Source organism: Ascaphus truei, chromosome 8 (assembly GCF_040206685.1).
Source record: "Ascaphus truei isolate aAscTru1 chromosome 8, aAscTru1.hap1, whole genome shotgun sequence".
In the NCBI taxonomy this organism is placed as follows: Eukaryota; Metazoa; Chordata; class Amphibia; order Anura; family Ascaphidae; genus Ascaphus; species Ascaphus truei.
In genome coordinates this window covers 20,367,035-20,389,371 of record NC_134490.1, presented here as the reverse complement: position 1 = coordinate 20,389,371, position 22,337 = coordinate 20,367,035, and the positions used below count along the sequence as shown (strand labels likewise).

At 41.7% G+C, this 22,337-nt stretch overlaps 1 protein-coding gene across 2 annotated transcripts; it reads left to right on the top strand.

Moving 5' to 3' along the window:
* The first annotated feature begins 689 nt into the window (after positions 1–689).
* On the top strand, positions 690–15,191 carry HIF1AN (hypoxia inducible factor 1 subunit alpha inhibitor). 2 transcript variants are annotated; one of them, XM_075610734.1, is made up of 8 exons: positions 691–950; positions 7,437–7,687; positions 7,967–8,115; positions 9,636–9,781; positions 10,443–10,549; positions 12,136–12,199; positions 12,809–12,919; positions 13,625–15,191. In XM_075610734.1, the coding sequence occupies exons 1-8, from the start codon at positions 771–773 to the stop codon at positions 13,667–13,669; spliced, it is 1,053 nt and encodes a 350-aa protein (XP_075466849.1). In that variant the 5' UTR covers positions 691–770; the 3' UTR covers positions 13,670–15,191. The 2 variants fall into 2 exon arrangements, 1 of the variants encoding a protein (XP_075466849.1); XR_012803445.1 differs by lacking the exon at positions 12,136–12,199 and having other exon boundaries at positions 690–950.
* Positions 15,192–22,337: the final 7,146 nt, after the last annotated feature.

The following is a 22,337-nucleotide window of genomic DNA, read 5'->3' as shown; positions in this document are numbered from 1 at the left end:
TTCTGTTCTGTAGATTAACACTATATAAGAAGCACAATGTAGACAATCAACTGATGTTAACTAAATTGAAGTCAACTTATTATATCAACAAGTACCAGATACACTGCGGTGGGTTCATGTTTATTAAATGAGGAATAGGAGTTTTTCCTTCATAGTTCGTAAATATGTTAAACTGTTATAATCTAATGATTAAAATTGCTATAAAGTTTGAGTAAAAAGTATGCCTCAAAGTCTGTGATCAAAATGTCCTTCTGCTGAAACGCGCGCTCGAAGATGAGAACGCCGCTGTCTGATTACATAATCAATAACGCGTTGATCCAGCTGCTCTAACTTCTGAACGATACGTTCTTTTACTAATTCGTTTTTTTCAGTCCTCCTAGCGACTATCTTCCGCGAAGAAACATTTAATTAAAGAATTTTGGACCATAGTTCTTGCTCTGTTTCAAGCACTTTATAATGGGCTTATCTTCTTCACTAAACACCATATTGTATCTATGCATCCCGTCGTCATATATTCTTTGTCACATATTGTGCAGTTTGACCATTTTTGCCATGATACCTAAGAGCCACATTATTTTAAAGGGCTGTTAAAGAGCAGACCCATACTGCCTCCTCCTCCCCGCCGCTAGGTGTCACTGGTGTTATTTTGTAGCCCCTCTCTCCCACCCCTTGCCGCTCTTGCCTGCTGGTGCGCGGCTCTCTTACCCAGCTCGCGCTGGACCGTTGCCCCGCTCGGCGTTTCCCGCTGCGTGGTGACGGCTGCTCCGGTGATGGCGGAGGCCGGGGTGTCGGCGGCTGAGTCGGAGGCGGAAAGGGAAAGCGATAGTGAGACTGAGCTCCAGAGCCCCGGCTGGAGCGAGTCCCAGCTGCGGTCCTACCCGTTCCAGACCCGTACTATCCCGCGGATGCAGCACGGAGACCCGCGGGCGGAAGAACTGATCGATAACGAGGTGAAGCTGGGGGTATGGCTTATGTGTGGGCCTCTGTGCGGCACCAATTATGTAATAAAGCTGTAAGGGTCACCTACCTGTCTCCAAAGAGGCGAGTGTCACCTACCTGTTACTCTGTCACAAAGAGAGGAGTCACTGCCATAAAGAGACAAGTGTAACCAACCAGCCACGAGAGACGAGGGTTTCTGATCTGTTTGCCCTAAGCAGGGCAGTAAGTGACACACAGCTGTTCCTGCCATCCCTAGAGAGTAGTAAGGAACACATACCTTCTACACTGCTCCAGAGAGAGTGAGGGGTAATGATCACATACCGATCAGGACCCTAATCTTTCACCCCGTATCAGTGAGCAATGTGCCTCAGACACCAAAAACATAGATTGTAAGCTCTACGGGGCAGGGAATGTGTCTGCAAAAATGTCTCTGTAAAGCGCTATGTAAAACTAGCAGCGCTATACAAGAACAAATATTATGGATACCTACAGGTCACCTTTACTTCCAAGAGAGCAGTAACAACAACCAGTCACCTCTCTCCAGAAAGTTGTAAGGGACAGCTGCAAACAGAGATATCAGGGACCCATACCTATCTGATCCATGTTGCTCCATAAGGAGGGACAAACGCATAACCCCCACCCCCTTTTATTTTTTTTACAGAAAGTGTGTCGAGCACACAAACCTGTTAGCCCCCCAATTTAATGTTCATGGACACCTGTCACCAATCTCTATCTGAGAGAGACTAGTGGCACCTGACTGCCACTACCTGCTAAAGAGAGAGATCAATATCATTTTCCTGTAATCTTGTGAATATACACCTGTTGCCTAATTTTAACAAGTCTTCATCAGGCGCACACACCCACTGTATCACTCCCTTTTAACAGTAGGATCACCTCTATTACCACCTCTTTCCATATAGAAGTGAACAGTGCATACTAACTCTTTCTGACCAATTGCACAGTTTACGAACAATTGGAGCTGCAATCACAATTTTTATTTTATTAGTTGCTTTTTTTATGGTTTGCATGTAATCCTGCATTTTATTACGGTGTCTGAATGTACTTTTTTTTATTTTCTGTCTGGTATGCGCTAAGATATTTTTATGAGGTTACATTTATTGCACAAATCAGTGCAGGGCACTTCCTGACCTAAAGTCACTACTCTGGATTGGACTGTAGTATCGTCATGCTTTTCAATGAATAGCCTTACCTAGTAGTCTCCATTCCTTAGAGGCACAATCTGTAAAAAAAAGAATGAAAAGAATGTGCCAATCCCGGTTATATAATCATTTATTGTAGATAAAGCTATAATTTGTGGATTTCAAAGGCTGCCGAAACATTTTATGTACATACTTTGAAGTTGTTTTGATTGTTCCGTCATTAAAATTAGCGGGTACACAACATTATAAAGCTACTGTGGACGTACAAGGAAAACGGTTAAATTACTGTACTCTTTTTCTTAACCTGTATCCATTAAGAAGTGCATATTTTCCATCCTGCGGGGTTGAATACCTGCATAAACTTGTTAGAGATTCATTTTGTTTTTGTTCACTTTTGGATTTATATGAAATTGTATTGTTTTAATAAGCAGAAATCCATGCTGCTTTTTATTTTATAGAGCGCTTACCTAAACTGGGGGTCCCCCCAACATCCGTTGACCCCCTAGTTCCTGAGCGACAAAATTATGTCCACTGGGGAAAATACTTGCAGCGTACTTGAGAATACTTTCTTACATTCTTCAGAGAATAGTCATATGTAGAGCCAGACTCTATTAGTTCTTTTAGGAAATAATCATGGTACAAATTACAGATGCATTGACGGCTTCCAATGCTTCAGATGACTGGATGTAGCCATCACTATACCATTCCTCTCTTGCTATAAAATACTCCTAGTTTAAAACAGGAATAGTTGTAGGTTGTGATGCCTTTTAGCAGAGCAACATTAGATTTCTTCGTACATTAATTTATAGTGTACAGAGTTTTGCTGAAACCTCATGTTTATTCTTAAAGTACTGTGGCAGTACAGTTAGAAGGAAACCATATCCTAAAGTGATGATTCGGGTAGTGCAAAACTGTAGGGACTCTTAAGACTGGGATTCACTAAGCAGCGATGCAGGGTATTACACCCTGACTTGAATGGCAGTTAATGCTGGATAGGAGTACAAAACCTGCATTGGGGCTTAGTGAATCCCGACCTGAAAGTGTGAATACTTGAACCTGTTAATAAAGTCAATGCCACCTGTAAAAGTTTGGCTGCTTCTGTTGTCCAAGAAAAAATATTATTCAGTGGTGTAACTATAGGAGATAAGCAGCCTTGCTTGTCTTGGGCATTACATTTTGCGTTATGGAATTAATCTGTTTCCAGTTGTGAGAGATATGTGGAACAGAAGATGGACTGCAGGGTCAGGCATGTAAACATGTCAATTGAAAGATTATTTTGGTTTATGATGGAGGCATGATTGAGACAGTGTTTGCTTGGTTTGTATACCAGACACAGGCTGCAGTGAGTAAAAATGATTTGAATAGAAATACGTCTCTATCATAAACAGCACTTAAACAACTTTCTTTTTCTCAGTGCTATTTGTATATCCAATATAGAAAACAATGGCTTTTAAAACTAAAATGCAAGTGTTTTGATTACAATTAGAGTTGAAGGGCAGTATTTATGTTGTCACATTGCACACCAATGACTGAAAAGTAATTGGGACAAGCAATTGCCAAAGACTTCAATGTTATGCTTTGCAAATTGACTTCATACAGCTCTCTTGTAGTGTATATTTTTCTATCACCCCCAGTATATCAGTGCTGGAGGCTGTTCTTTAGATCCAGGTCCAATCGTTTTTTCTATATGCAAGAGGAAACCACCAATGGTGTATGATGTGTACTTCCAGATAATTTAGCCAAGGCAATAAAATCCACGAATGGGAAAGCCACAGGACAAGATGGAATGAAAACTGAAGTATTGAAAGAAGCTTGGGAAGTAGAACGCATCCTTGCATAACTCTCTATGTTGCTTGAAGAACAGGAAACTTCCAGAACAATGGAGCAATGTCATAGTTATCCCCATCCTTAAGAGGCAAAGAAGATCTCAAGAACTACAGACCTATGAGTCTACTTCCAATACATAAGCGAGTATTGTCGTAAAACATATTGTAATCGGCTGCAACACTCTGTGGACTTTGCCCAGCCTAGAGAACTAGTGGGATTTCACCGTGGATACAGCACAATGGACCACATCCAAGTTGTACAAGTGATTTCCTGAACCTTGGCATTCATAGATTACAAAAAAGCATTTGGTTCTGTCTACAGCGTGGTCATTTTAAATGCATTAAGAAGTCAAAATATTAAAGAATCGTACATTAACATTAGAAACATTTGTGAGTGTCACTTTAACGATTAGACTACATGACAATGAAAGTAAGATGATTAGCAAGGGTGTTCAACAGGGGGACACCATATCGCCCAAAGCCTTTCAAATCGACACTTGAAATGTTCATGACATTAAATTGGGTGGACAAAATAGATCAAAAGTAACAGTTTATACTTGTCTCTTATGGTCTGTAGAGAACATTATTTTGCCACAAGTCCAGTAGACTTCCAGCAACAAATTGGAGAACTCGCCACAGCAAATAAGAAGGTGGTCACCCATATACATCTCAGACCAAATAATAGTGATAACTTTACAAAGATCGAAATAAATTGCATAGAACCACATTATTATTATCCATTTTATTTTACCACATATCTGCATTATTAGTTGCCTGCTCTACAACTTAACATATCACCCAATGCGCCTCAGTTGGCGCCCCTTAGAATTGGAGAGGCTCTTTCTGTGAAGGTGTCCAAGGCTGGCAAATGAGTACAGGTGCTGCCGCATCAAACATGAACCCCATCCTTTGCCAATTTCATTGGATAGACATCTTGCATGGGAGGCAACAAGTCAGCTCAACCAGCAAGTGACCAAAATTGGTCTGCCATTGGCAGATGGCAGGCTTCTATTCCGGGCCTTTTAGTTACATTAGCAAAGTTCTTCCATTTAGAATAATCGTTGGTCAAACCATATCTCAACTCTCAGCATGTATGTTTTATTGCAGTTACAGTAACACAATTTTTTTTTGCATGCTGGAAGTTTTCATATTAATTTAGTGGTTCAGGAAAGCTTCCAAAATAGACCTGTGGGTAAATTCTGTTTTATAAATAGTTGCATTCAATTGTAAAACCCACCTGGCAGAATGCGCTTGGCAAAAGCTGACCTTTTCGACTGCTGGCGTGAGTCACTGCATTAAAGAGAGGCCATGCCTTGTAGATAATGTAGTGGAGTAATATTTACACTGGGTGATGTAATAGAAATAACATACTGTCCTTTTATTTATTCTTGCAATGTACTTAGCTTCTACTAACCAAAACATCACATTGGAATGCACATCCCCAACATTAATTACCGGTCAAACCAATGGAAGCTCCATTATGCAGATACATATGAAGAATTCATAGACTTAGGCCTAGGACATAGTGGAATCAGCGTCGCTGAGCCGCGCTGAACAGATGCAGAAAGCCCCTGCATCTGTAATCCGTGCGGCTATAGTTTCTCCCTCCGCATGCGTGCTGCTGCGTGCGGAGGCTGAGAAAATCAGAAGAGACAGGCAAGTTTGAAATTTTGCCGCTTGGAGGAGCGGTCATGTGACCGCTCCCATCCAATGGGGCTGCAGCCGGCATTTTACCTACTGTCGGTGAGATAGCAGAGCCACCCGACCAGACAGCTTAGAGGCAGCACAGAGGTGTGTGTGTGTCACTGTGTGTGTGTGTCACTGTGTGTGTGTGTCTGTCACTGTGTCACTGTGTGTGTGTGTGTGTGTCACGGTTTGTGTGTGTGTCACGGTTTGTGTGTGTGTGTGTGTGTGTGTCACTGTGTGTGTATGTGTGTGAATATATTTATCAAAGTTGCACAATGTTAAATAATTTATTCTCACATGTCTCTTTTTTTTAATTTTTAAAATATTACATAATACACACACACACACACACACACACACACACACACACACACACACACACACACGTTCCCCAGTGACACACAAACACACAGACCACTTCAAAGTGACACACAGTTACCCAATGACACACACACACACACACACACACAGACACACACACACACACACACACACACTGACAGCTACCAAGTGACACACACACACACACACACTGACAGCTACCAAGTGACACACACACACAGTGATACCCGCCTCCCAAGCGCGCTTGCTGTCTCCTCTGCCAGGACAGCAAAAAGCTCCTGGTAGAGCAAGCGGCAGCAAGCAACAGCGAGCAGCAGCACCAAATTCTTTACTATGTCCCAGGCCTTATTGTAACAAACCAAACCACTGCTGACTCTCCCAGTAATATATACTATTAAAATAGGTTAGACTTCCAGTCAAATGTATGTCCTTAGCAGATTTGTAGGACTGGCTCTTATGTGATAAGTGAGATGTCTCGCCAGGGTCTTCCCAATGATTTGTCACAGAGATTTAATACGACCGCGAGATGCCCTATGAATATATTTGTTTCCGAAATCTTTGGTTTGATTTCTTGGTTTGATACCCTAGTTTGTTGTGAAATCCTCTTCAAGTGTTCTAATTTTTTTTTAGATATGTTGATGTGAGTTCTTTGGAATCTAGTTAAACCACCAAGAGAACGGTGTGCCTAAATGAGAAATAATTTTGTTCAATACATTTTACTTAATCTCCTCCTATACACAGTGTAATGTGTGTATTAGATTGCAGGTCAAAACTGACAAAATCTCCCTATCCTTGTAGAACTACATTTTTACTTGTTTGGGGACAGAACAAGCATAACAACAATGATGGCTAGAACAGCAAGAATGGATGTGATGGTTGTGTAGTAGAAGGAAGCCATGTCGCATGGTACCTTTTCAAGCAGTCTTGCTATTTTAATACACTTTTTTCCATAATTGGAACCAGGTTGTTTTTTTTTAGTGCTGAACCGTGCTATTTGCAGTTCAGTTGCTGGGTCCCAAAATACTTACCATTATTTATACCAGATATAAAATTCTCTCCTGAGAGTACTGGTACCTCTGCCAGTAATTACCTCAGGAACTAGAGATCTCTGGTGTATAGCAGGGGAGCGCAAACTTTTCCTGCTGCGCCCCCCTGTCTAGCATGCCCCGGGTAAGGTGTCTCCCCCCCCCCCCCCACCTTGCATCCGCGGCAAATGACGCTGCGGGGTCATTTGACGCATGTGACGTCACATGGCCCCGCCGCGTTGCCATGGTGACGCGTCACACAACCGGCTGAAACAAGGTAAGTGGAGTGTTGCAGGGGCCTCGCTATCCCCTGGCATTAAATTAAATATATTTAATATTTTTTTTAAACAAAACATTTGACAAATAAACAATTTATGGCAGTGGCTCTGACAAGCACACATTTCAATTTTGGGTTTCCTTTCATACCTCTCTCTCTCCTGTTTTCAATCTTGCACCAGGAACCAGTGGTTCTGACGAATACAGATCTGGTGTATCCTGCGCTGAAGTGGGACTTGGATTATCTGCAGGAAAACATCGGCAATGGGGACTTTTCAGTGTACAGTGCCAACAGCCACAAGTTTCTGTATTACGATGAAAAGAAAATGGTCAACTTCAGGAACTTCAAGCCCAAGTCAAGAAGGGAGGAGATGAAGTTTGCAGAGTTTGTAGATAAACTTCGAGACATACAACAGCAAGGAGGGGATGAAAGGTAAGAGGAAGTGAGTTGCACAGCTACTATAACAATGTAATATCCAATGGACTAGAATACCAGCACTATATAATAAGTTTGAAATTAATTTATTAGACACATCAACATTTCGATCCCCAATGGGGCCTTTGTCCAGATCTTGAGAAGTCCTATTAGGGACCAAAACGTGCATGTATTCCAGACCGTTGGCTATTCTGTGTATTCATTGTTCTTATCCATCTACCAAAAAGTGAAAATTGGTACAACAGAATATTGTAACAGTCATATTTTGTTATGCAGGTTATATTTGCAACAGACACTGAATGATACGGTGGGTCGAAAGATTGTGGTGGACTTCTTGGGCTTTAACTGGAATTGGATAAATAAACAGCAAGCGAAACATGGATGGGGACAGCTGACTTCTAACCTACTTCTCATCGGCATGGAAGGTGAGGGAGCGAAATTCACAACCTGTATTGAACCTATGTATGTCCGAATTGACTTAAAGTATGGAATAGCATCTCGACTGAAACGGTAATGCATTTTCACAGCAACAGTTCTTCCTTCTTGATTATAAAACATAACTTTACTTGTGCAACCTTTAAACAAGCCATTTGCTGCGATTCCTATCTTTTAGATCAGCGGTGCGCAATCTGTGGGGCGCGACCCCCAGGGGGGGGCGCGAGACTGCCGACGGGGGGCGCGGGGTTTACAGAGGCCCCGCGCGCTTCCCGAAGGCACTTAAATTAAGTGCCGGGGGAGCTGCAGGGCCTCTGTAAACCATACTTACCCGTGGCTCCGGCGGCTTCCTCCCGGCGTCGCCATGGCAACGCGGCGTCAAAATGACGCTGCGAGGCCATGTGACGTCACGTTGCTATGGCAACGTGACGTCATTACGCCGGTGCGAGGGTAAGTTGGGGTTGGGGGGGGGCGCGGGAGTGAGGGGACAGCCGGCAGGGGGGCGCAGGGAAAAAAGTTTGCGCCCCCCTGTTTTAGATAATGTAAACTAGAGATGCTTCTGTTTTTGTATACACGTAGAATATATATTTTTACTGTAGCAGGAACAAGTCCAAAATGTTTTTGAGTTGGTGCTTCTTTTAAAGAATCTGCACAGTATCAACTTCTAACAGATAACTGCACGTAGCTTTAACCATTCCCTGCCAGTTCGGCCATTTTGGGGTTAGGGATCTTTAATTATTCTAGCGCAATATCCATTATTGGTTATTAGTGACATTCAAAGGAATGAACATTCACTTACCGCTATTGCACATTAGGCCACGCTTATAGTGCTGGCGACGCGACCGATGACTTCGCCTCCAACGAAAGTTATAATTTGTTTTTTCGCGACGGTCGCCAGTGACGTCACTAAAGGGGGTGGGCCACGCAATTTGATTGGTTTAGAGACAGTCGCATGTTGCGACTGTCTATTAAAAATCAAATTTACCCGGCTTCCAAATTTTTAGACGCGACATAGCTCCGTCGCGTCACGCTTGCTATAAGCGCTTGCGACGGAGTCAATTTGTTTTGGAGCGACGTTGCGTCGCCATCCCAAGGCACTATATGCACAGCCTTAGGAAAATAGGAAATAGACTAATTAGAGAGTAAACATGCAAGTGAAAGAAATAAAAACAGCCAGGGCAGATTGTTTTGGATTTGAAGTATGGATTATAAAGTGTTTGGTGGGATTTATGAGGTCACAAGGAATGCTCTAGGGAAATTTTTTCATGTACACTTTATCCAGATCTGGAAAAGTTTACACAAACAAAAAGCAAACATTTTTCTGTTTTATTGATTAATAATGTGTTCTTGTCAGGGCTTTGAGTCTTGTAAATATTTAACTGATGTTCTAGAGTTTTACCATTCTCATGTAAACACCTTTTTGGATCGAAATTGCCTAAGTGCCTGGGATGTTGGTTTTTCTTTTCTTCTGTGTACGTATTTAAGCTCAGGTTGGTGTTTACATGCACAGGTAACGTGACTCCGGCTCACTATGACGAGCAGCAAAACTTCTTTGCCCAGATTAAGGGATACAAGCGCTGTATCCTCTTTCCTCCTGAGCAGTTTGAATGCCTCTATCCTTATCCCGTCCACCATCCCTGTGACAGACAGAGCCAGGTGAGTGCCAAACTTGGACAGACCCTTTCTGACACTGCACAGTGTTCATTGAACATAATTGCAATCAATGTAACTAAAAAAGTTTTATTAAATATATATTATTTTAATTTGATCATTCAGTGTAGTTGTTTTGATAGTTTAATTAAATGTATTTTCCTGTGTACATATAAAAGGGAGTTGTTGGCAACCAGGAATTTCTAAAATGGACAGATTTAGATTTGTCAGGTTGTTTCCTTTTAATCAAATTTCTTCAGTTACTTTTTGTCTCACTTTTTGTAATTTTGTCATAAATGTATGACATTTTCTGATGGTTATTCCAGGTCTGAATATTGAATAATAGTCAGTTCTTTTTTTTTTTTTTTTAAATTGTAGTGTAACTATTGGTTAAATGCACCATATTATTCTGATTTCATTTGACAAAACACTCAATTTTCTGGCCACCAATGCAGTTCATTCTAGTAGCAAAAATGAAGAAAAAGCCGGTTCGTGCTCCAGGGCAGGCACTAATATTGCGACTATAACAATGTCCAATGTTTCAATGTGCGTTAATATCGGGTACTGTCTGGAGGAAATAAATATTAGTAGCAAAACCACAGTATATCCGTAATCCAAATAAAATGCTCTCACACACTGTCCCTTTCCTGTTGGTTATTTCTGCTAGGTGGACTTTGATAATCCCGATTTAGAGAGGTTTCCCAACTTCAGGAACTTGGTTGGCTACGAGACCGTGGTGGGACCTGGAGAAGTTCTTTATATCCCAATGTACTGGTGAGACCTTTTTCTTACCATCATGCAAACTAATGCACCAAATCATTGCGCTGACTAACAGTTCTGGTCTTGGAATTCGGGATTTTATAATAAATGATCAAATATAAAAGGGACAATGACTGCGCAATAAAAATAACTGGGACTCCATAATGCCATGTTTTTCTTTCATACAACCCTATGCACTTTACAACTTGATATGAGGCAGTCACTTGAGACGGGTGTTAGGCTACGTCCAGGGTGCCTTCTCGTTTGCTGATATGCGCGGAGGCTGAGGGAAAGCGGGTGCTTTCCCTGGCCTTGGTCCGGGGGCGGGCCAGTGACGTCACGGAGCTGGTTCGCCCTCATTGGGTGAACTGCTCACGTAACCGGCCCTGCGCTCCGGCGAGCGCCAAATCTAAAATTTGTATAAGACCTACGCTTCCGCACGCTTGCGGAAGCGTAGGCGAGCCCCTAGTAAAGCCGCTCTCATTGCGGCTGTAGGGGCTCATTGGTAAGTACCAACGCGCCTCAGCACGGGTCAGCGCCTAAGCGCTGACCATGCCCGAGGACTTAAGAGTAACAGTTTATCCAAGTGTTTTGAATTGCTGGGAAGTACACAGACATTTATCAAATCTGTTGACACTTTCCTGGGTCACGTTTTTGTTTAATTGATGCATTAGGCACCATCTATCTCATTATTCACTAGGTACTGAAATAAGAAAAGGCGGAGCTTTCTATAGTGCATTTATATCTCCTATTGAATCCTGAGCATCTACATCAGGGGCGGCAAACTTCAGTCTTCAAGAGCTATCAACAGGTCAGGTTTTAAGGATATCCCTGCTTCAGCACAGGTGGCTGAATCAGAGGCTCAGCTAAAAGACTGAGCCACTGCTTGAGCCACCTGTGCTGAAGCAGGGATATCCTTAAAACCTGACCTGTTGATAGCTCTTGAAGACTGGAGTTGGTTACCCTGATCTTCATCATACAATGCATCCACTGCGGATATTCAGAATCTGGGCGTGGATATGCAAATGCACACACTGGAAAAATAATGAGTTAAAAAGGTATAGAGGCAGTAACCCAATCAATTAGGTTATATTGGGTTAGAGACTGAAACAGGCTTGGTAAACCAAGTTTGAGACATTGATCCGACATTGATCCGCCATTGAGTAGCTCTTCTTGAATGTACATATTGTGGTTGTGGATTTCACTTATTTGTACCAACCCCAACCTAAGACAAATATATGTCTAACTGGAATTGCATTGATTTTCTTGACATAAACATTGCTAGCACAATAAGGCAAGATACTTCCAAAGCTACGGCAAAATATCTCTGCTATTGTGTCACCTGGATTTGTACGTAGAAGTGTTCATTCCACTCCAGCAGTACTAGTTGATGGCTCACATTTTCGTAGGCTGGATTGCTGTCATAGTCACAAATGAAGAATCAACCGAGGAAATTTAAATGTTTCAAAAAAACATTTCACTCTCCTTCAACTTTACATAAAACACAGAGGAAAATGAAGGCAAAGGAGATCAAATGGAACAGGAAGTAAAAGGAATATGTGCTATTTATAGATAATGTTGTAACATATGGTTTGTTGCAGGTGGCATCACATTGAGTCACTGATAGATGGAGGGACAACTATTACTGTCAATTTCTGGTACAAGGTACGAACAACTCCAGTGCTGGGGGGGGGATCCGAAAGGCTTCTTTCTAGTGGTTAAACTAGAAAATGTTCAACCGAATATGTAACTGATCATTCAATCCTGGTCTATCCATTTATTTGGGGCATTAACGGAGCAATCCATGCTGCTGCTTTTTCTTTTTAAATCTATTTATACCTTTCCTGATGGAATTGGGGCACTCCCAGGCACAGCCCCCCCCCCCCCCCCACCCCCCAATTCCAGAGAGGTGTAATTTAGAAATTATCTTACAAGAATTCTTGTGTGGGGGAAACGCAATGACCGCTGGGGTCGGCTTCTCTGTTGGTTGGCCAATAGACAGCCGTGACATTGAGAGGTGACAACCGCTTCTAATTGGGTGATCCCGCAGCCAAGTTTGTTTTTCCTTGCAGGTACTGGTAAAAGATGAAATATCTCGGCAATCAAAGAGCTGGGGGTGGGGGGGAACATACTTTTGGGGGAGTGGAGGGAGTTGCTGTGTTAATGTTTTGCATATAAATACTTTCTGACACAATGTGAATTATGTGCGATGTGTTCTCCCATGACTGATACAATTCGATGTCAATCTCTTTCTCATGTCATCCTTCTTTTTAGGGTGCCCCAACTCCAAAAAGAATAGAATACCCTCTAAAAGCACATCAAAAGGTGGCAATAATGAGAAATATTGAGAAGATGCTCGGAGAAGCCCTTGGAAACCCACAGGAGGTATGTGACAGACATTTTACGGACCAAAAATATACAGTACATTTATTTAATCTGTATTTAGATGACCTTTTGCATACAACTTTCATATACTTCTCATTTCCTTTTTCCTTCTCAATATAGCTAGTAGCTGAAATGCTAAAACAAAAACTAGTGCTGCTGAGGGAAAACTCTATAGCAGGGGTGGCTAACTCCAGTCCTCAAGGGCCACTAAGTGAGCCGCCTGTGCTGAAGCAGGGATATCCTGATAATCTGACCCATTAGTGGCCCTTGGGGACTGGAGTTGACTACCCCTGCTCTAAACAATGTTAAACAATGAGGCAAACGTCTTTGAACCTCATTTTAGACTGGTTCATGCTCCAAAAATGGGAAAGGAGAAAGAACCTTCTAAAATCTATGTTCCTTTCTTTAAAAGGAAAGTTACAAAGTTTATACATAAAAAGTAATGGCACTCTGGATTGTAAATTACAAATTAGCAATACGCCATGCCCACTAGTACCATCACACGCATCTTATGGGTATAACATTCACTTCTAACAAGTTTGGCATAGAGATCATGTTAAAGTTGGTCTTGCATAAACTGAAATGTTATATATTTGAGCAGCCCCTGATTTTCTGTTTTAAGGTTTATTGCCTGTGTGTTTTTGTTTAAATATATATTTTTATTTCATTGATGGCATATATATTTTTGCTTTGATCTTTTACCAGGTCGGTCCATTGTTAAACATGATGATAAAAGGCCGCTACAACTAGATCAGCTTTAATGAGCGAATGACATTGTGTGGGAGAGATGCTGATGCCATCGCTACTGCTTTGTTGATGTCTTTTGGGAAGTCGTGTGACATCCTGAAGAACCCAAGCACTTATCAACCAGTTCCCAATATATTTGGTTTGCACCACTCGCCCACATGTACATTTTTATTCTCCTTGAAGGATGGGGTAGGGGGAAATAACAAAGTAATGCAACACCCACTTCCCATCTCCTATCCAGACAATGAACCTGAAGGGAACTTAACCCTTATCTTACCGTGTCTACCTGTGATTGGGTTTACTGCCTCCTTTCACTGCTTTCAAATACAGTATCCAACGTATTGCTATTACGAATATTTTTTATTTTTTTATTTTTAACTTAAGTAGACAAGGATGTGCTTTTTGTTTTTTTTTGTGGGATTTTTTGTGCGCCTGCTCCTGTTAAAGGATTAAAAGACATAAGAGCATGTTGATTTAGATGGACCTCCTGAGATTGTAGAAGTGAACTACTATGAAAACTGCAGCCATCCAGTTGAATAATGGAATCTTGGCAACAAAGCCTAGGTCACTTTGGTTACGTTCCAACCCCTGTCATTTGCAGGCAGTCGCATTTCATGGTTCAGCATGTGGCTGTATTATACTGTTCCAGTTCTAAGGATTTTGTGTGCCCGCAAAGGAATCTGTGTTTCTAAAAGCTGGCTTCACTTATGAACACTGTGGTGTTGGCAAAGTAGTTGTCTCTCCAGGCCGCCCAAGGAGTGCTTATGAAAACCGTTTTTTGTTGTTTTTTTTTACCTCTTTCTTACGGCTGTCAATGCGGTTTCTATCTCCGGATGCACAGAAAGCAAGCAGAAGATACCAAAACTGTGGGGTTTCCCAGTGCCTATGACATACTGATGAACAGAAATAAAACACTGCCTCCCTGCAACCAGTCAGGTTTTTAGATGAATGATGTGATATACAGTTTATAAACACTGTAAAGGGAATGATTGAGAACATATATGGCATCACCCAAGCTACTTCTTCTTACCATGTTATGATCACTCATAAGGGAATGGAAATAGAAGGTTGGAGTTCTGTATTCGGGATGAAAATATGATTAATCTCTCATTTGGAAGAAAATGGGATGGTACGAAAGTCTCTTAGCCAAGTAGTTAATGATCTAAAAATACAGATGCTTATTATAATCTATAATGACCTCCTTAGTTGCTCATGAAACAGTGTAATAGTCTTCCTATGGTTCACCTTTTGTTGTACTGTGTAAATGTGTTATTTTACACGGCATCATGCTATTTTCTCCTTCAATGAATAAAATACATATTGAATGGTATTCTAATATCTAACTGTGAAAGAGAGGGAGGAATTTTAAAATTTTGCTGTTGATCTTTTGGTGATTTTATCAGGGTCTTCGTGAAATTCGGCCAGTTTAGCAGCCAACAGCCATATATGGACTGCAATACTATCTTTTATGATCCCCATTGTTTGAAAAGTAACGGATGCATAAATAAATTATCTTTTATTACTATGTGGTTGCACAAATATATGGTGTGGAGTAGTTGCTCCTTGAATCATGGGTCTCTGTCATCATATGGAACTCTTACTCTGATCGCAATGTTAAATACACCCACACCATCTCTCAACACACTAGCATCATCTTCATCTTCAATAAGGTCCTATTTTTCTTGAAGACTTACATTTTCAATGAATATATGTGGACTAGTTTTGATGGTGCATTCCCACAAGGCATGTTATTATTTTTCAAATTGGCTGTGTTTTTTTTACATTGATATGCTGTATAGCCAATATTTTTCAGTCATGGTGTAGCAATAATGCAAGGTATTGATATTGACAAACTAACCCTTCGCGACACTGAATGATTAAAAATTAAGAACATTGTTTATCTTGTAAGAATTGCTTTGGTACTCAGCCCTGCAACTTTGGAATCGCTTCCTAAACAGTTTTGAGCGCTAAATCAAATCGGTATATAAAGTCGATAGTATTTGAAAGTGCAGTTCCCTCCAATATTATCTATTTGGAAAGTGACCTCCATGTGATACCATTTAAAACAGATTGCCAAGATAATTTATTTCTTGGCTTTTGATTTGAATTTTATTTTAAAAAGGCCCAAATCCTGCTGTTTTCACGTTCTCCACTCACAACAGGCAGCACAACTTTTCCATGTAGACTACAAAAGGTCTCATCAATAAGGCCGCGTCCAGGGTGATTGCTCGTTTGTGAGCTGCGCGATCAAAACAATGTACCTGAATTGTGTCCATAAAGCGTGCGCATGCACATGGGGAGGCACAATGTGTTTTTGTTGCGCGATGCCGTTGTCACGTGCGTGGTTCAGCCAATGAAGGCGAACCGCTCATGGGATGTCTCGACATCCTTCCTCCCCCCCCCCGGCATGCCTTCGCCATGCCCCCCCAGCGCAACCCTGCAGGCCAGGAATCGCCCCAGCTTTTTCAGCGCGTAACGTCGTGGTGCTCGAGCATGAGCGAGCGCGCTTTCACCCTGGCCTCGGCCTAAGAAATGTCTTATCTTCAATTTCTCAGATAAGGCTCTTTTAAGTCTACTAATGTCACAAATGGCAAGATTCAGTAATGGGTGCTAAGCCTTAGCATGTCCTAAATCCCATTGAAATTAATGATACATCTAGGTTTTGGGCTAATTTTTCACGTGACTGCGGCAACTACTATTTTATCATCATTGGTTCGCTGTGTATATGTAGTACATGCATTGCCGTAAAAAAAAAAATGTAATCTTAAAAGATCTTGGAAGAGAGGTATTGGCAACCTATAAACCTACAATTTTCTAAAATACTTTTAAAACAGAAATGCTGAGATGTACAGCAACTGGCGCTTTACTGTTTCTCTGCACATCTTGGGTGTGGATCTGCCTCCTTCCATTTTGTTCATTTGTGGTTAGCAACTGGAGCTTGGTACAGTGAGGCAGTTGAGGAATGGGTCAGATCAATACTGTCCATTCTAATTTTTATTCTGCTGGAGTTATGTGCCATGAACTTATTTATAGAGTGCTCATTACCTCGTTATTGCCACTAGGGGGCAGAAGTTATAAGAAAAAGTTAAACCCTGAAATAAATAAAAATGCTTCTCTGGAGGCTAACAAGAACTAATATAAAACAGCCTGCAGTGAAAATCTACATGCTGTATAGAAGACATGGATGTGTATCTGAAATTAGATTAATTATGTAGGATGTTCGTTTTTCTTATAGACCATAAATGCCTAGCCCTTTCACTGTGCCCTGTAATGCAGTGTTAAACTTTTGTTTGAACAGATTTTTGAAACCTTGTTTACAAATAAATCCTTTTTTTTTCTGGAAATGTCCCCTTTTTTCTGAGGATGTGCCTCTGCTGAAAGGTAAAAGTAGCATACTGAAATACAAATTCCTTCTAGCCTTCTACCAAAACCAATGGTGAACCTCCTTCCCTCTATTGTGGGGTACGGGCCAAAAGTGGTGGAGCAACGTGCACGAAACCAACACGTCAAGAGGTTTTCATGTCTCCTTTCTCTAAGATGGAAGAGCTGGGGGGGGGGGGGGGGTTGGAAGTTGGCTGAGATACTCTGCATTACTATACGAGGCTCCATGTTCATTTTGATGGTGCTTTTGAAATGGCTTTTTCCCCACCCTCCAAACAGGCAGTGCATCTTCAACTCCATTACTGCCAGTGCTTTGCACTGCAAGGGTTAAAAAAAGGGTATCTATATCTCTTTGTGTTTCTGTTATTCGTCAGTGCTGTTCTCCAATGTTTTATATACAGTTCTGGCGGTTATCTTGATACAGCCAGTATAGATTTATTGTGCCACTATTTATAAAAATCTTTAATCGACATGGAAATAATTTGAGATGCCAACATAATTTCAATGGCTACGGAGCGCTTGCTGGGACTTGTGGTTTTTTTTTTTACACTTTTTTTTTTCACACTTTTTTTTTTCGGGAGGGGGGGGATAGTAAAATGTATAAAGAGCTGTTTAATACTCATACTCATAGTCAATCCTCAAACAGTTTATTCCTATATGCCCTCATACAGTATATCAGCCGTTTTCATCAATCTGCCAAACTACATAGCACAGAAGTGGCCAACTCCAGCCCTCATAGGCCCCCAACAGGTCAGATTTTAAGGATATCCCTGCTTCAGCACAGGTGGCTCAGTCAATAACTGAGCCACCTGTGCTGAAGCTGGGATATCCTGAAAACCTGACCTGTTGGGGGCCCTTGAGGACTGGTGCTGGCCACCCCTGACATAGCATGTTGAATGGAATGTATTTTTGGTGTTTAGTCCAATGCTGTAATTCACCTCTTACAGTGCTCCAAAGATGTGCTTTGTACTGCATGGGTCCTGGCACACCACAGGGCTTTGACGTACTAGGGTCCCTCATGGGTAATTGCATCATTTTTTTAGGGGCAGATCTGGTTGATTGTTCCGCTGAAATTGATGTGGAGCTCCTGGCATCCCGGGCCTGTTATTGGTCCAATCACATGATGCAAATGTCCGGTTCTTTCTGCTGACACCCCACCTCCCCCCCCCCCCAGCACTTTTAAGGTTAACACTGGAAAGGAGAAAGTCCTCGTTGGGTACAGCCACCAATTTAGTAGGCTGGGAAGCCGGATTCCGCTTGCTTGGCAAACTCCAGTTATATGACATTTACCTGAGGGCACTTGAGTAAGAAACCTATGAGGTTTGGAAAGCTCTGTACACTATAACTTCAATTAAGAAATGTTATGTTCATTTAAAAAAAAGTATTGATAACTTTTTCTGGGGCAAAAATAGCTAAACAGTTATGAAAATGGAGGGAAAAAATGTGTGTGTGTGTGTGTGTGTGTGTGTGTGTGTGTGTGTGTGTGTGTGTGTGTACACATGTACACATGTACTGCATTTTCTATTTTCTTCTATTCATTTCTATTTGTAACCATAGCGGTCACAGGCCTCATGCATGCCTTCATGTCTGCTATGGCAAGTAAAGGGTTAATAATCCTAACTACAGATATACACGGATTTACTGTGTACGGCACAGGCCCACCTGTGGTCACGCAATTGCGCTGGTCCCGGTGCCGAAGATTAGCGCTGCGTTGGGTCTGATCGGAAGCATGGATTTCCGGCGCCGCAGGTTTTCACTTTTTTTTTTGGCTCTGGAGCCCGTAAATTTTGATATCTGAATCAACCAATCTACTTCTGGCAGGCTATAAAGATTAAGACATTTGCCATGCAAGGTCTTACTAACTGCTATGGTATACAAGAATGTATCCCATCCCACCCAAGGGCACCTCCCCCCTCATACACCCCAGTCTAACAATAGCTTTCGGCTTATTAGCCAAACATTGTTAATTGGTCTGTAGGCCATTGCACTACATCTGAAAAACTGTAAGAATTAAAATGTGCGTGTTATGTTTTAATATTAAATAAGCGGGTTATTAGCCTGTTGTGTCAGTAAATCTAGGCTCTGCTGGTGTAAAAACAAATAATCGCCCCATTCGCTTTGATATCTAGAAGGTTATAAACAAAATGGGAACTACTCCAATGTGTTAATCTGAGGGGCCGATGCCCAACCATAACCCCCCCCCCCAAAAATTTTTTTGCCAATTCTATAAAGTCGAATTACTCCTTTTCATGCTGATTTTTCAATCGTGAAAAAGCTGCATTTTTAGCGTTTTTGTTACTTCAACTACTTCTAAGCCCTTTATTGGATAGGGAAATAGGGCTATGGTTCTTTTTTGCAACATTGGTGCGAAAAGACATCAGATGCTTCCTCATCGGAGCATAATGAAATAGAGCCCTTCATTCCCTTTACTAACTAGTCATTTCGTAGCGCACAAAAATAACTCTCTAACACAGGTGTGGAGGAAACGATGCAGAAATCGCATTACCCCATCAGTCACTGTTCTAGGCCAAGGCAAATCTTCAAACTTGCATTAAACCTGTTTGTCTTGTTTTAACAAAGCTATTGGTCACAACTAAGCTATAAAACATCAGATATTGGTCATACATGACCAGCTTTGTCAGTGTGACAATGAAGATGTTGAAAATAAAGTTACTGATCTGTACACTCCCTCACTGGGTGAAAGTGAGGAAAACATTAAAAAAAAAGTAAGGTGTATATTCTTCTATGTAGTGCAAGTGTATTATTCTTTTCAACCAATTCAGCAATGTTACTGGCCTGCACCCCTGTCCTGCAACATAATACAAACTGAACTGCTGTTAGTGTGAGTTACAGGGCAGGTGCCACCTGCTTACAATATGGTCAGGTCACAAAAGACAAGAGTATTCTATGCTGTATTATTATGACATTTTATAACATACTGCAACATAACACAGGGCCCTATTTACCATTCCACAAAACGCGCTCTGGTTGGAAGACACATTTTGGCCCATTCAAGTGCACCACTTAGTGAATATGCCTCACAGTGTTTTCTTAAAAATAAGCATTGAGGCAAACTTGTTATTTTGGTAACATTTTTTACATGTAGTAAAGTTAGGGATGATTAGTTATTTTTTTTATTTCCTAGTTACTAATGATCTAATTATTAACATTACATGGAATAAGCATACTATCAAAGTTTCATCGAATGTCTTTTTAAATGGAGAGATGGGTAATTTATCTGCCTTGTTAACTTACTAATGATAACTTATATTTAACTAAAGCTTTCTTATTCCATATTGCATTACAATAACCACCTCTAGGGTGAAACTCTGGCAGTGCATTTCTGGTACTCTCGTCTGAAATATGGGCGCCAAAGGGAAAAGACGAAGCGGGTTTATTTCACTACCCTATTACACTAGTTATTGTAACATTTCAGGTCATAGCAGAAGGGCCCCTGCACATTGCTCCAGCAATGGTGGTTTTCATGCATTTCTGCTGCCACCTCTGGGGTGGAACCCTGGAAATGCATTGCTGGTGTTGAGGTCTGAATGTCAATCTTCAAGTGGCGGAGACAAGGACACATGGGACCAAGCGGAAGCATAAGAAAGTAAACTGATTTACTCAAGATCACAATGTGTGTAACCGACTGAGTGGGTTATTCATTAAGGCAGGGGGGGCACAAAACTTTTTTGGGGGGTGCGGAAGTTACAGAGGCCCCGCACTGAGAGCGCGAGGCCTCTGTAACACCCGGCTTCAGTCCACACGTCTCCATGACAATGCAGCATCATGTGACGCAATGTCACATGACCCCGCTACGTCATTTGATACCCATTGCCATGGAGACGTGGCGCCAAGTGCCGCTGCGGGTCACGTGGCATCATTTGACACTGCATTAGAGGTAAGGGGGGGCGTGACACGGGGAGAGCTGGGAGGGTGCATTAAGATCCCGTGGGTCGCCTTCTGTAGCCGTCTCTCCCCTCCCAGAATGAGTACCTACCGTGGGTCACAGTCTGTAACCGTTACTCTCCTCCCAGAATGAGTACCTCCCGTGGGTCACCGTCTGTAGCCGTCTCTCTCCTCCCAGAATGAGTACCTCCCGTGAGTACCTCCCGTGCATTAAGATCTGTTACAGGTTAACGCCCCAATCCAGCGTTAATTCGCATCTGACTTGAATCAGAGTAAGCGTTGGGTCCGGCGCTTTAACCCATAACATACCTTAATGAATTACCCCCTGGGCTATATTACTTTTTCTCTTTGAGAAAAGTTCCTTCCTGAGCTTTGTTCCTGTGGCAGCAATCCACTCTCCTCACCATAACCAGGAATATGTCCTTTCTAGTTAGTATTGTGAAGTCCTTTTGCTACTGTAGTTGGCACTAGAGATGGACAAATTATTGTTGGCGGAGTTGGATCGTCCGGTTCCTTTGGTCTGTGAATTTCAGCGGATCAATCGCAAAAAGGGCGATTGTGTTTTACGATAAAAAATGTTTTTATTATTACCAATACACTCCGCGGATCCCGCAGACGGATTTGTAGAATCCAATCCGCAGATTCCGGAACCTGTTGATGGATTTCTAAGACTCCGCCAAAGGATTGCTGAATCCTCGGTTTCGATTCTACAAATCGGTCAAGGGGTTGTGTCCAATGGCGGGTATTGATGAATACGCACGGATGAAAACCGTGCGTGGTTTTTACACTGCAAAATGCATTGGGGGGGGGGGGGGGGAAATGCGAGAAAATCCGGGAAATGGATTTAAGCGGATTGCCCATCTCTACCACCCCGCCATTTTAAAATCCCATTAAATTATGTAGCCATCATTTGCTGATAATTAACTTCCCTGGGGCGGTAAAAATGTCTACTGACTGTCATATGTATTGAAGCGAAATGGACTTCCATGGTAACAGCTGATGCCAGTAAAATAGTAACTAGGAGGGGGGAAAATCGTGCAAAAAATAACGATTTTGAACAAATGAAAGGTTAGAAATAGATCAGCACAATAGGAACCATTAGATTATGTTATGACATCATTGAATTTTTTGGTGGAGGACTACTGCTTCAAATAAAACTCACTTAGAAATCTACTGCAAATTGATGCAGTTCCCAGTTATCTGTAAGGGTTATATAAATAAATTGTGCTGTATATAGCACCGGAACATACACGTTTCATCTTGTTTTCTTTCGGTTTCTCCAGTTCTAGGAGAAACAATGCTGCTAATATGTTTACATTAACTTAGGCATTTTACCTGCTTTTATATATTTGGGGGGGGGGTTATATTAAAGTCATTGATGGAT